The 15,042-nt window shown below is 35.7% G+C and overlaps 1 protein-coding gene across 1 annotated transcript in view; it reads left to right on the top strand.

Moving 5' to 3' along the window:
• Positions 1-15,042, top strand: part of SYNE2 (spectrin repeat containing nuclear envelope protein 2) — a 287,952-nt gene that overhangs the window by 142,367 nt on the left and 130,543 nt on the right. Inside the window, exons 45-48 of the mRNA XM_033106953.1 lie at positions 1,106-1,447; positions 9,640-9,795; positions 10,611-10,876; positions 12,253-14,353. Coding sequence (XP_032962844.1) covers positions 1,106-1,447; positions 9,640-9,795; positions 10,611-10,876; positions 12,253-14,353 — 2,865 coding nt within the window. The remainder of the gene's footprint in view (positions 1-1,105; positions 1,448-9,639; positions 9,796-10,610; positions 10,877-12,252; positions 14,354-15,042) is intronic.

Genomic DNA, 15,042 nt, shown 5'->3' with positions numbered 1-15,042 from the left:
CATCTCTCCTGGCTTTCAAGTCAGAAACCTGGATATCCTTTCCCGGACTCTCCAGTCTAGTCAGACATCAAGAGCTGTCTCTTTCATCTCTGGAATATCTCTACAGTTTGTCCCTCCCCCGTTACCCATGCTGTAGAACAGGCCCTCATCTCACAGATATCTGTATTAGATTTACGAATGGGCTCCCTGCCTGCAGTGTCACCCTGTCCAATGCACCTTCCCCGTGGCTACCCCATGTCTTTCTAAAATGCCAATCTGGAACTCCCTGCTTTCAGCTTAAAATGTTTCAATGACCTGTGCATATTTGTTAGCATAGATCTTTTCACATTCTGTTCCAATTATCTGATTACTTCTGTGTCTCTCTCACTAGACTGTAGGAACTTGAAGGGACTGCATTTTATTCATCTATGTAGCTTCAAAACCTATCATAATACTTGGCTGTTAGTTGAATGAATGAATATTCATTGTGTGTTGACTAATCCATTAGGGGAGTGACTAATCCTACATTGTTCACCTAGCAACTTGAAGAGTTATTCTATTTCAACAGTAATATCTGTAGCTGCCGTTGAACCCCATGTTCCTTTTGAGTCTAAAGTTTTCAAATTAGTCTTAATCATTCATGCGTCTAGTAAATACTGATTGAGTTCCTCCCATATCTAAGATATTGCACTAGATAGATTTAAGCTTTGCTCTGAATTTTAAGTGTTAACATTAGATTCATATGGGCACATTCTAAATGATCCTTTTAAATTTTTTTCAGTGTTTTGCAAGTAGTAGGCACTTACTGTTTTGATTGTGTAAAAAGGCTGTATCTTGCACTAAATATATATTCAACAAATAGGTATTGATTGCCTCCAATGTCCCAGGAACAGTGTTGTGAGAATTTGTTACTTCTTATAAATTTCTAGTTATATATAAAATCTGTTTGGGAATTTGATCGGGCATTCTCTGTTGGTTTTACCCAAAGTTTCTTTGTGATATGCATTGATGAATTTTTATACTTCCTACTAGTGAAGCAGAATATGCTGTGATTCACAAAAGTCAATTAACTCTTGTGACAGTAGAACAGAGGTACTTCTCGTGACAATCTTTTCTCCACTCACAGGAGCTGAAGAATAGATTCCATTCACAAGATAGCACATTGGAGAAGATTTTAGGTTTAGCAAAATCCATCAAGCAAAATACATCTTCAGTGGGACAGAAGATTATTAAAGATGATATAAAATCACTTAAACGTAAACACAAAGATTTGGAAAACAGACTTGAGTCTGCTAAGCAGGAGATGGAAAATTATCTCAACAGCATTCTCAAATCAAAAGGCTCAGCAGAAAAGAAAGAAAAGTTTACTCCGCCAGGCAGAGAGAAGCAGTTCACTTCTGATGTGCAGGAGTCCACTCAGGACTCAGCTGCCGTGGAAGAGTTGGAGGAAGACTGGGAAATAAACAAGGTAAGTGCTTGTGATTGCATCTCTGAGAGATCGTGTCTGAGAATGAAGAGGTATTGGGCTTTGAAAAGAGGGTTGTGAATCAAGCCTTCTGATTTCATAATTAAATCCTCAATGTGCCAGCTAGTTATGTTGCCCACTTGTAAAAAGAGCCCTTAGAAAATTGTCCAGGATTTTGGTGGTGAAATATTACTTACTGTTCAGTCTGTTAAAATGTCAGTCATCAATTTAGGTTTATTATTCTCTCTGATATGTAATCAGATACAATTTCTTGGGTCAAGAGACCAAAGACAAATTAGAAAAGGCAAAGAAAAGAAATGTGCTTTACCCATTTTCTTAGAAAAAATCCACTGTTTGAAAGGATAGGTTCCTTTCTTTTTCTTTTTATGTTAACCCTATACTGCAAATGTATTTTTAAATGTTGTCATTTGGTGTGAGAATATCAACATTCAGGCTGTTAATTTTCCCTGGGGAGAAGAAAGAAGAATGTTGTTTTAATTCTCAGCAACCTAATGGGTAGATAGTCCCATGGCTCTTAAGGTGCTTTCTCATAGGTTAGAGATGAAAATGGAAGTGTCGCCGACAAAGAACCATCCAGTAAACAATGTTTGAAAGGGTCTCCGTGTTAGGCAGCATTTCACAGTTCAGGGTCCAGTGGGACAATAGCAAAGGTTGACCATTCAGGTGTAAGTTCTCATCAGCTTTTTATGGACTACATAATCAACACGAATGACGAGCACACACATTCCTGTCATCTTCCTAGAACAGCCATGCATGGAGGGGAACCAGACAGGGTTTTCTAGAAATGTGTAAAACAAGGTTATGTGCCAATGGAACATCTCTCTGGTTCTGAGAAAAGACTTCTTAGAAATCCTTAGTGGTAAATATTGCTAAAGAAATACGTGTTAAAGGATTAAGGACCCATGGGTGGGACTCTAGGTGTTGTATGTGTAAAAGAATTTTTAACTGCGTAGATAAGGAAAAAAAGAAAAGTACCGAGCGCTTTCTATCCTAATACATGACGTTGCTAAAGAGAGTTGTTTGATAACCTTAGAACTGGCTTCTCAGACCCTTTTTGGCTGTGAACCCCCAAAACTCAATAGAGTATATTGAAATGTAAATAAAGATCACAATCCAATAATAAGAATTTTTAAAAATTTATTAAGCTTCTACTTAAATATTGAAGGACGAGTTATTGGTAATTTATGATACTTCATTAGAATGATATTTTTTTCAGGGCAAACGGAGGGATTTAAGTCTTCAAATAATTCTCACAGGTCTGGATTAGAAACATTTAATTAATTAAATTTACTCTTTTGTAATGTGAATCTTTTCTTCTGAATCTGTGCCTCTTATTTTCTGTACTCTAAGTCCTGGTCGTATTTACTTTATATAGATAACATTAGACTGTAAGATCAAGAGCAATTTTAAAGTTGAACAACTAGTAAAAGGGATTAAAATACGCATAGATAAATGTAATACAGGTATCATGTGACATACATAAGACAGTATAAATTACTTAAGCAGAAGTTTCAATATAATGAATACATAAAGCCTATAAAAGCACAATTTATTGAAATATAAATCTAATCAAAAACACTGTGATAGTGAAAATAAGCACTTAATTCATTAAAAATATTTATTGAGACCTCTTTTGTGCTAGTCATTCTACCGGAATATGGGGATACAGTTGTCACATTTTAAAATCTAACACTAATTAAATATCTAATTAATGTTCATTTTATATGCCTTTTTGAAGGGACTTTAGTGTGATTATTTTAAATTGTCTCAAGAATTTTTAGGAAGTTTTAATTTTCTTTAATAAATTTCATTTGATCTTCGAGTTTTGTTGAAAGTATGATTGCACTTTTCGAAATTTGCCATTATAGTGTGTATATATTTGAATCCGTGCCAAGAATTTCACTTTAGAAGAAATTTATGGGATAGTTTAGATCTGGACATTTCGCTGACTTTTTATTTAATATCAAAAATATTCAGGCAGAGGCAGACTTAGAGGCACAAAATGCAGTTTGAAGAGTGTGGTTGCTTGTGATCCAACATCATACTGGATATTTTTACAGGTGTTAATTTATAAGAGGTTTTAAGTATAGAAAGGCAGAACTGTTCTTCCATCTGTCCCTTCCTATATAGTTATTGATAATTTATGATAGTACTTTACAAGATGATTTTTTAAGTTTTTTAATTAATTTTTAAAAAATTTTTTATGTAGGTTAAGTGAAGTGCCAAATTAAAACATGATAAAACGTGAGGACTGATTCATCCCTTATGATTTTAGGTGTCCATAAAGTGAAATGATAAAGAAGAAAAACAGGGAAACAAATAGTTTCTTAATTTATTGTTTTTCTAAAAATGTGTAGAACATTATAGTTTAACTTGTACTGACTACTCTCTCTTGCCCCATCCTTCCCAAATGTCAACTTACATGAATTCATTGCACTTAAAAAACCTTTTGTCTATAATTACTTCTTTAATTTCCTTGTCATTAGCTACAATTGTTAGCATGTGTGAATCATTTTTTATTCTTTTCAAAAATTTCTGAGCATTTATAATTTCAACGTTTAAGAAGGTGTCCCTAGAGAAATCCTGGAAGGCAGATGACCACAGATACAGGCAAAACGTGGAAGGGAGCCACCAGGGGCACAATGGCGTTCGTCCTACAATTGAGAGGGAAAATCACTTACTGGAGAAATAGTGTTCAGTTGCGGGATAAATGACATCTATTTCTGGTGTTGTTTATCCTTGTTAGGTGGTAAAAAAACAATTTGGAATGGAACATACAGTTGAGTCACGTGTCAATTCTATCTTCGAAGTGTACTACTTTGCTCTTTCTGGCCAGCATGCAAATCTTGCTTCTTACTCTGAGGTATTTTTTACAATCCAAGATTTATTTCTGTACAGGACACATGACTTACATAGTGTACATGGTATTCACATGTGTGAGCAGCATGCATTTGAGAACATTCTCCAAAGTCCTGAAATCTTAGGCTGAGAGACCTTAGAAAACATCTAGCCTAACCCTTATGGGTCAGGTGAGGGAATTGAAGTCAGAGACGTTTATCGGCAAGTCCTTATTGTAGAAGAGCTGAGACCAGAACCCAGACATCTTCTACCAGTCTGGCGCTTGGGGGTTTACACCCCACCATTTTATTGAATGTGTTATGTGACTTGTTACTTGAGGTTTAATATGCAAATGCGATCTGACCTCAATGGACCCTTTATTGATTTCTTGTGGATGTTTGAAACCTTCTCTATTCTCATTAAGCCCACCAAACCCTGTTCCTATCATTCCTAGCAGATGTCTGGTCAACAACAGCTAGATTGACGGGTCCTCAACTTCTTTCCATTTTTCTTTGCAGCCCACAAATTTTTAATCTTGATAATTGAAGACTAAATAATATTTTCTTATTTTTTTTCAATGTGAATTTATCTGTACATCCACTCAGTAAAAATTTATTGAACAGGCAGTGAGGGTTCAGTGGTGAGTGAAAATAGACATGGTCTCTAGCTTCTAGTCTAGAGGAGGAAACGTACCTTAATCAACTAATTAACTAATGAGAGACTAATTACAGGAACTAAAGGAAGGAACGTATTTCCATGATAGTCTGTAATAAAGGAGTCTGACCTGAACTGCAGTTAGAGAGAAGTTCTCTAAGGAAACAACGTTTGAACTGAGACTGGAGTTAACAGAATTCAGGGCTGGGTGTTGGGAGCATTTTTGACAGAAAAAGTAGAATTTCCTCTTGTGGTAAGAGAGAGCGTGAGCAGTCAGAAACTTGAAAAAGGCCACTGCATGGAGGGTGGAAGGACTGCACGAGGCCTGAGAGGCAGGCGACACTGACTGCGTCATGAGTGCCTCGCAGGTCAGGTTAACATTTTAGACATGATGCTACGTAAGATAAAGATGCAGCCTCAGACTATGTTGATCTGCCTTTCAGTTTTGTCTCTAATGGTGATGATGTATGCTTACGCTTGGAATTGTTTTTCACTACTTCATATTGAAATGCTTTAGAGAAGAAAGAAAGAAATCCTGTAGAACTTGTATGACACTGTCCCATTGTTCGTTAGCAGGTGACAAGTGATAGATTTGGGCTTTTTATTGTCACAAAATTATTATAGCCGTGGGGCCTTGAATGGGAAAAGGGATAGTGAGGCTGTATGGACTTACTTCTTTGGCTATGCAGATGCATTTGCTAAGCCAGAGATAATGCTCAATTGTTTAAAGTTCAGTGTTTTATTTTATTTTATTTTATTTTATTTTATTTTATCCATCTAAACCAGTCAGCCTGGTTTTATTTATTTTTTTAAACATTTTTTAATTAGTTTCCAGTGCACAAAACAATGTAATAGTTAGACATTTATCATTTGTATCCCTCACACAATGACAACCCCTCTCCCCCCATCCACTACACCTCTGACATCGCACACAGCCATTCCATTTCCACTGTCTCTACTCCTAATGCTGCACTCCGCTTCTTGTAACCAGATATATATTTTTGTAACCACATATAAAATTATGTATACAATTTTTGTATATATATATATACACACATATATATAAAATATATATATATATTTTATATACACATATAATAAATATATATATATAAAATTGTAGTTGACATTCATTCTTGTTCAGCTTCAGCCTCAGGTGTATAGTGCAGTGATCAGGCAGCTACATCATCCCTGAGGTGGTCTCCCTAACGAGGCAAGTGTCCATCGGATACCCTACAAAATCTTTACAACATTATTGATTACATTCCCCAAATTGACTTTCGTATCCCCGTGGCAATCTTGTGGTTACTGACTGTGCTTTCTAATCCCCTCACCTTCCCCCTTATCCCCACCCCTCCTCCTATCTAGCAACCCTCAGTTTTTCCTCTATGTCTCTGAGACTGTTTCTGATGAGTTCATTTATTCTTTAGATTCCACATATAAGTGAGATCATATGGTATTTGTCTTTGTCCATCTGACTTACTTCATTTAACATAATGTTCTCTAGGTCCATCCATATTGTTGCAAATGGTAAGATTTCATTCTTCTTTACGGCTGGATAAAGCTCAGTGTTTTAAATGTTAAAGTAGCATGTTTACTTTGTGAAGTAAGGGATGTAAAGATAAAAATGTCATGGTCCTGTCCTTAAAGAAAGTTGATGATAGTCTTTCTTTCACCTTCTATTCTTTTCCAGACAGATCAAGCTCTAAGGAAAGATATGTGATTGAGAACAAGTAACGTGTTGTTGTTGTTTTTTTAAGTAAATATAATTGGCAATACAACTCAACCAGGCTTTTGATAGCATGATACTTTCCGCTTTAAATTTATTATTAACTTTGAAAATTTCATTTGTGCTCAGAGGCTCAATATGTACACTTATTACACTGTTTAAAATTTATGCTTTGTCTTAAGTTTATGTTAATCATAGATTTGTTTTTCCAAAAAGAAATTGAGCAATGGGAAGGGAAAGACTCAGGTGTTCAGGGGCTTGGTACCTGGAGGAAGCAAGTACAAATCCACACAGAGGGGTCACTTCTACCAATCAGGCCAAAGGGATTCCCACAGTGGAGTTAAAAAAAGTCTGATCACTATGAGTTAGTATCAATCAATCAATCCATAACACAAAGGAACACTCTACCACAGAGAAGAGTCCTCATCACTACAAGTGAGAGGATTTAGTACACCAAGAAAGTGAGATAATGTGGCAGCCCGGGAGATATTATACAATAATATCTTTAAAAGGGTTAATGATATAAAAGAAGGATTTGAAATCATAGGAAAGAATTCAATCCTTTGAGAAAAAAGGGAAGATTTGAAAAAGAACCATATGAAATTTCAATAAATAATAGTCATTGAAATTCAGATTTCACTGGCCAGGTTAAGCAACTTACTTGACACTGCTTGAAGAGAGAGTTAGCTTGAATATGTGATTGAGAAAATTACCCATAATCTAACATAGGGCTATAAAAAGATGGAGAATAGGAAAGAGATTTTGAGACCCACAGGCTTTTGAGGTGGTCTAACACAAATCTGATGAGCTCTAGGAGGAGAGAATAGAGAAAAATAAGTTATGTTCATGCAGACAGCAAACAGTACACAAAGCTAAAATGACTGTACTAGGTCGATGTCTGTCAACATGGATAAACCACAAAACATACTGCTAAGTGGAAAAAAGACACATTATAAAATGATGCATACATGATACCAATTTTATAAGAATTAAAAATACATAAAACAATACTGTGTGAATACTAATATATATATTAAAAGTATAAAAACATGTTTGTGTGGACCTTAGTGGTTAGTTCTGGGAGAGAAGAGATGAAAAAGGGATGAGGTTTGAGCTTGAAATTATATTTTTAATATGGAAAATTGTATTACTTATATCTGTGCTGTGAGTAATGAGTATCTGTTATATTTTGTTCTTTTAAGTATGTTTGGAATACCTTATAATTTAAAATGTTTTAAATAAGCCTGCAAAATCAAAATAAAATATAGCCAAGGGTGATTGAGCACAGGATGGCTGGTTATGAAAGAATCTTTCTAGGAGCCAGTCAGGATGTTCCCAAACTCTCTGACATCAGCAAAGGAATGTTACTTTTGAAACTTGAAATGTTCGTTTGAGGGATTCTGTTGGACTTTCTGCCAAGGTAGAAACAGCGTTTGGGGTTGGTAAACAAATGGCGTTTCGGGGGTGACTTCACATTTTTCAGAATGCACTCTCTGACCACTAAAGGCAGATTACAAATGGCACGTTACAAATATTGCCAGTTCTCAAGTCACTGGTCTGTTAGGTAAGAGAGACCAAGGGCTGTGAATTCTTAGTAGATGATTAGTAATAAGTAAAGTTTTCCTAGAGTCTAGACCTTTAAATCTTGTTCTGCATGTAGAGTGTGGGGATACTGTAAGTAACAGTAACCATCAGGTGGAAAAGAGGCATGTGTCCACCTCATATTCTGTGGCTTGTGGCAAAGAGCCCCCATTGGCTGATAAAGCCTGTGGTGTGGCATCTCCACTTTCCTCTCACAGCCTTCCGGGATCTTTCCCCCTGAGGTGCTGCCCTCCACACATTTTAACCATAATGAATTGTTGAACTGGAGGAAATTTGCAAAATCATTTCAATCATTTGCAGCCTTTTTAAAGAAGTGACTTGTGCTAAGTGCCAACTAAGTACTTCAAACCCAGTAACACTGGTCAGTTGAATTTTTTTTACCCGTTAGTATTGGTGAAGCTCCAAACAGTATCTGTCTTATTTACATAAACATTTAATTTTAGAATAGTTTCACATTCCTAGAAAAGCTGCAAAGGTAGTACAGAAAGTTCCCATGTATCCCTTCCCCAGTTTCCCTATTGTTAAGGTCTTACATTACTATCTAGACAGTGTTTTTAAGACAACAAATTCAACCTTGTCTGGGGATGTGGACACATTCTATCCACAAACTCGATACCTCAAAGATTTTACTGACTTGAAAGTATATAGCAGAAATGGTATATCATTTATAAAGTAACCTGAAAACAACAAGTAATACCTTAGCTAAATTATGGAAATCTTTGAGAATTACTGACGTGGCGCCTGGTACATGTCCGTGCTTAACAAATATTTGTTGAAAGAATGAATAAATGAATGCAACTGCTTTTTCTATCCTATTGAGAACCTCAAGTTCTTATAGTTTTCAGAAAAGTGCAGATTACTCCATAGATAACCTGTTCTGCCTTACCCAGGTTGGAATTCTTACTACTGATTGGTTTAAGGCATAAGTCATTCTTAATATCATGAAATCTTGGTGCTTCCTCCATTTATCCACTTATTATTTTAAGCAAACAATAGGTAACTTTGCGTATTATTTGCCGTGCCCTCTGCATCTTGGTGAATACTAAGTATAAACTTTGGAACTTTTCCTTTTTTCATAGCTGTTTTCTTTCTTTGACTGTATGGAGTATGCCTCTGTAATTGAGCATTGCTACATCCGATACTATCTTGTCAAAAAAGTTTAATTTTTCTTGAGATATCAATATTGGCAATAAATATTGTGTGGAAAAATTATCTTTGGTAGTGCTCAGTGTACTTTTTTAAAAAGTCTTTTATCTGAGTAAATAGACACTGTGATGCTTTCATCAAGAAAAGTAAAAATTCTTTATTTGGAAGGTAGACTGTTGAGCAATTAATCTTTTTATGTTTTCAGAATTCAGCTGTGGAAATGGTTTTGTCAAAACAACTTTCTCTCAATGCTCAAGAAAGCATGAAAAACACTGAAGATGAGCAGAAAGTCAATGAGCTGCAAAATCAACCTTTAGAATTAGATGTTATGTTAAGAAATGAACAATTCAAAGAGATAGAGGTATGGAAAGAAACACACTGACGACATGATTGCATCATTTATCCAGTGCAATACAATATATTTTAATTACCAAAAGCTTGTGCAGAGTGAAAAGTCTTATTTAACCTTTGCCTGATGATCAGTTTGGTAACTATATAATTATGTACTAATCAGTAAGTTGTATAACTTTCCATTTAAAAAGTGGATGAGTTTAATGAACACTAGTGTTCTTTCTCTTTTACAAAGTTCCTAAAAACTTACTTATTCAGTAACAAAATTTAAGATTCTGAGTTGTCATCATGCCTTTTCTCAGTCATATGTTTTGCTCTGATTCTGACAAATTCCTTTTATTTTTTTCTAATTATCAATATTATGGGGTACTCTGTTTTTACAGCTGTGTTTATGTATTTATGTACTTACAGCTATGTAATCTAAAAGTACAATACATGGTCATATTTTTTTTAATGACCCTTACAATTTTAACTAAGTTTATGTAACAGTAAATATGTATCTAAAACATGAAAGGGGATGATGTATGTAAATAATAAAAATAAGAGAAATCTTTCTTTTGACATTACAGAAACTTTTAACACAATACGGTGATCTGTTATTAAATAATAGATCGATTGTGAGTTTCAGTCTAGTTTTTAACGTAATTCTAGTGGGAAAATCTTTTAAATATCAGGATTTTAAGTTTCTCTATGTGCAAATGAAATATTTAAAACAAATTGGGGTAGAGTTTGTTATTGGAAGGAACAAGGACAGGCAAGAGAATGAATGAATGAATGAATGAATGAATGAATGAATGCCTACTGATTTCCTTGACTTCTTTTTAGGAACTACATACCCAACTGGAAGCAAAGAAAGCCGCCATTGAACCACCGGAACAAACTGAATATCTCAACAAAACAGAAACAGATGCCTTGGCTCTCCACAATACGAGGAAGTCAGTGCAGCACTTGGACAATCTGCTTCAGGCACTTATTACTTTGAAGAAAAAGCAAGAAAACAGATACTGTCTCCTGAAAGCTTTTCAGGAACACCTCGCTGCAGTTGAATCCTCGATGAAAGCCTTGTTGACAGAAAAGGAAAGTCTAAAAGTGTAAGTGTAAGAATTTAGGACTTGCATTCATTTTATTCAAGCACATTTTATTCAACCACTACTTTGAACAAGCCCAAGGTTGTAAGAGTTTTATACTGTAAACAGTATTATGATTTTAATACTACAGTATGGAAATTAATTCCATATGTAAGCCATTGAAGAAAATTCTGGTTTCATACAAAAAAAATGTATATTATATTAATTTTACAATTAAATTGTGTTATTTTAAAAATTAATTTGTCAAAACAGTTAATTCACACTATATGTTCGAAACAGGTTTAAGTTCTGTGGAATTCTTTTTTTTTTTTTTTTTTTTAATTGGGAATACTGGGGAACAGTGTGTTTCTCCAGGGCCCATCAGCTCCAAGTCGCTGTCCTTCAATCTAGTTGTGGAGGGCGCAGCTCAGCTCCAAGTCCAGTCGCTGTTTTCAATCCTAGTATCAGGGGGCACAGCCCACTATCCCATGGGGGAATTGAACCGGCAACCTTGTTAAGAGCTTGCGCTCTAACCAAGTGAGCCATCCGGCTGCCCCCTTGGCAGCTCAGGGGCAGCTTGTTGTCTTCAATCTAGTTGTGGAGGGCACAGCTCACTAGCCTATGTGGGAATTAAACTGGCAACCTTGTGGTTCAGAACTCGAGCTCTAACCAACTGAGCCATCCAGCCGCCCCTGTGGAATTCTTTTTTGTCAAGAATTTATTCTAAAGAGATAAACCTTTATATATGCAATTGGTTATAAGCAGCATAATTGGTTTAAATAGTTTGGAATATATTTAATGTATATGTATCATAACTGTTTCTTTTAAAATGATGTACTCCTTTTGGCTTTGAAAATGATGGCAAATGGTGATAGTCTTAATGTGTAAACATTTTCTTCTTATTAAAAAGGTTTGTTTTAGACTTATGTATAAATGGGGTTTTGTTTCAGTGATACCCCATGAGAAAACTTTTATATTCAAAAGATCAGCCTGATGATTTATACCTTTTTAGTCAATGTCTTTATCATTAATATTGGAAAGAAGATAACAAAGAGGTTGGCTGTTGACTAACTTCTCTTAGTCCTAGACTAACCTTTGTGCAAGTACTTTACTGGTTACCGTGTACTTTTACATACACTGTTTCTTCACTATTCACTCCTTTCCTGTGGTTCTGAATTTTTATGATACTCATTTTGTAGGTGAGCCCTCTACATTGTCACAAACTAATTGAAAACCACAGTAAGCAAGATTCTGATTTTATCTTAAGGACAGAATGCTCTTATAGACAACTTAATCTACTCTTACATGAATTCAAAGCAAAATTAATTTCTTTTAATGACATCTAACCTGTGTTGATATATAACAAATATTAACAAGCTCCATGTTTCTTCTTTTTCTAGGGGACCACTGGATAGTGCAGCCTATCTGGCCAAAATTCAGAAATTGCTGGCATCAATACAAAAAGAAAAAGATTCTTTAAGCAAGATGAAAATTGAATGGGAAAATTTATCAAATTCCCTGACTAACATGGATAAGAAGTTGTTGGAAAGCCAGATCAAGCAACTTGACCACGGGTGGGAACAAGTGGAACAACTGGTTCAAAAGAAGTATTCTCAGCAAGCAGAGGAGCATGAGGAGTTTACGTTTTTCATGACTAGCATCCAAGACCTTGACGTTTCTCTGCAGCAGCAGCAGCAGTGTCTCCAGTTAAGACTGAGCTCTCCAGAAGAGCAGGAAGGGAACCCAAGTGTGGTTGCCTTGGCCACTGAACTCCAGGCTGTCGAGCATAGGTTTTCTGTTTTAAAGGGGCGGGCTGAACTTCAGATGAAGAGGATTTGGGGAGAAAATGAAAAGAAGATTTTGGAAGGTGCAATAAATAATTTGCAGAAGCAGTTGGAAGCATTGGAGTCATTAAACACAGAGGTAGAAAATCAGATCAAGAAGTGTGAAATAAGGAACAAGGTGAAAGAGACTCTCTTATGGGTCAAGAATCTGCTAGGGGAACTCACTCCTACCATTTCCCTTCTCCCAGACGACATTCTTGCCCAGATCAGAAAGTGTAAAGTGACACACGATGGCATTCTGGATAAGCAGCAGGCTGTGGAGTCATTGGTTAAAGAGGTCAAAGAAAATATTCCCAGCCTTACAGCACAGGAGAGTGAAGATTTAAATCACCTCCTACAGGACTTACAAAATCAATGCCAAATGCTCATTTTAAAATCAACTCAAAGATCACAGCTGTTAGAATTTAAATTGGAAGAAAGAAGCAAGTTTGTTGCAGCAATAGGGAAGGTTCAGCTTTCACTCCAAGGAAATGAAATACTGATAATTCCCAAAATGGAAACAACCTCCACAGAGGCTGAACTAGAACAGCAGCATGTCATTTTGAGGACTTCTCAGAAGGAATTGCAAGAAATTGAGAGTGTAATCTCAACACATCTTCAGGAACTAACAAACATTTGCAAGGATCTAAGTGTGTTTGAAAGGTTATTTCTGGATGATCAATTGAAAAATCTTAAGACTAGAGCCAACAGAACACAAAGATTCATTCAGAATAAATGTAATGAAGTAGAACACAAGATAAATTTTTCCAGAAAATTCCGTGAACAAACATCCGTGCTTCAGAAGGAACTTGATAATATACAGCACAGCGAACTGCTGCTAAATCAAGAAATAACTCAGGATGTTAAAGAGGAGTTCTATCGTCTTAAAGACCAACTCGCCGGAATTCAGTCTAGCATCCTACAAGTATTGAAACTCAAAGAAGTGTTTGATTATATGGGACTCAACTGGGATTGTTCCCAACTGGACCAATTACAATCCCAAGTATTTGAAAAAGAAAAGGAACTTGAAGAAAAAATTAAGCAGTTGGACACATTTATGGTAGAATATGGCAAATATCAAGCATCACTAAATAAACTGAGGGCAATGGATCTGCAAATTAAGAACAGGGCCGAAGCAGTACTAAAAGCCCCTAATATTTCACCAGAAAGCAGTCTGCTCAGTGCTCAAATTTTGAATCAGAGAATCGAGAAAGCCATGTGCTTGTATTATGATATAATAAAGACATTAAGTGAAAATAAGGCCTTTAGTGACTCATTCAAAGAGAAAGAAATACTACAAATAAAGCAGTATGCAGAAGAAAATGATAAATTACACAAGGTTCTGCAAAACATAGTGCTAGAATCCCAACCAAAAGAAATGGATGAAAAGGATTTTCAGGACAAACTAGAAAATTCCTTACATGTGTTGAACCAGATAAAATCTCAGTTACAGCAGCCTTTACTTATAAATTTGAAAGCTGAACATATTCAACATGAAATGGATACTTGTGAAGCATTTCAAGAACAAGTTCAGGCAGAAATGTATAGTGTTAAAGCTGTAACAGTTACTGAGAAGCAAAAAGAAGAAAACTCTTCTGAAGTTAGTGATGTGGAGACAAAATTATGTGACATTGAAGACCTTCACATGCAGCTTAATACAAGCATTGATTTGCGCACAGTAAGTTTTTGAAAGTTTTAAGTCATTGATGCATCTATTTTTATTTCAAGGATTTTATGTTTTGCTATAATTACCTAGTGTCTGCACTTCTCAAGGAGGGTACTACAGGATCTGCAGGAAAATTCTCCATAGGAGAATAGCCATTTAAAAAATTGCAAAGGCCCGTTTATAATCCTAATGTATTCTACATCTAAACATGGTGCTAAAACTAAATAAACTAAATAAATAGATTGGAAAAAGAGGAGTTTGACACCTTGTTTCTATATCCCTTGTAGCATCTGTTGAGCTTAGAACAAAGGTGTTTTTGTTTTTTAAAACTAGTAGGGCAAAATGGAAGAAATATGGTGTAGAGAAAAGAACACCAAATAATAACTAACATTTACTTAGAACTTACAATGTCTAGGAACTTTGCTGACATTTTACCTTTAATCATCCCAGTTACTCAATGAGGTGAGTGCTATTATTAATAAGGAAATTGAAGTTCAGAAACATCAACAGTTTTCTCAGGCTCTGCAATAGTAACAGTCTGATTTTAGAGCAAGGGTCATCCAGTTAAGGCCCAAGGGCCAAATCTGCCATAGCGCCTGATTTTGTAAATAAAGTTTTATTGGAACACAGCCCTGCCCCATTCTTTTGCCGATTGTCTGTGGCTTCTTCCATGCTACAAGAAAAAGATTGAGTGGTTGTTA

This window comes from Rhinolophus ferrumequinum, chromosome 6 (assembly GCF_004115265.2).
Source record: "Rhinolophus ferrumequinum isolate MPI-CBG mRhiFer1 chromosome 6, mRhiFer1_v1.p, whole genome shotgun sequence".
NCBI classification, from domain to species: Eukaryota; Metazoa; Chordata; class Mammalia; order Chiroptera; family Rhinolophidae; genus Rhinolophus; species Rhinolophus ferrumequinum.
This window is presented reverse-complemented; position numbering and strand designations above follow the sequence as displayed.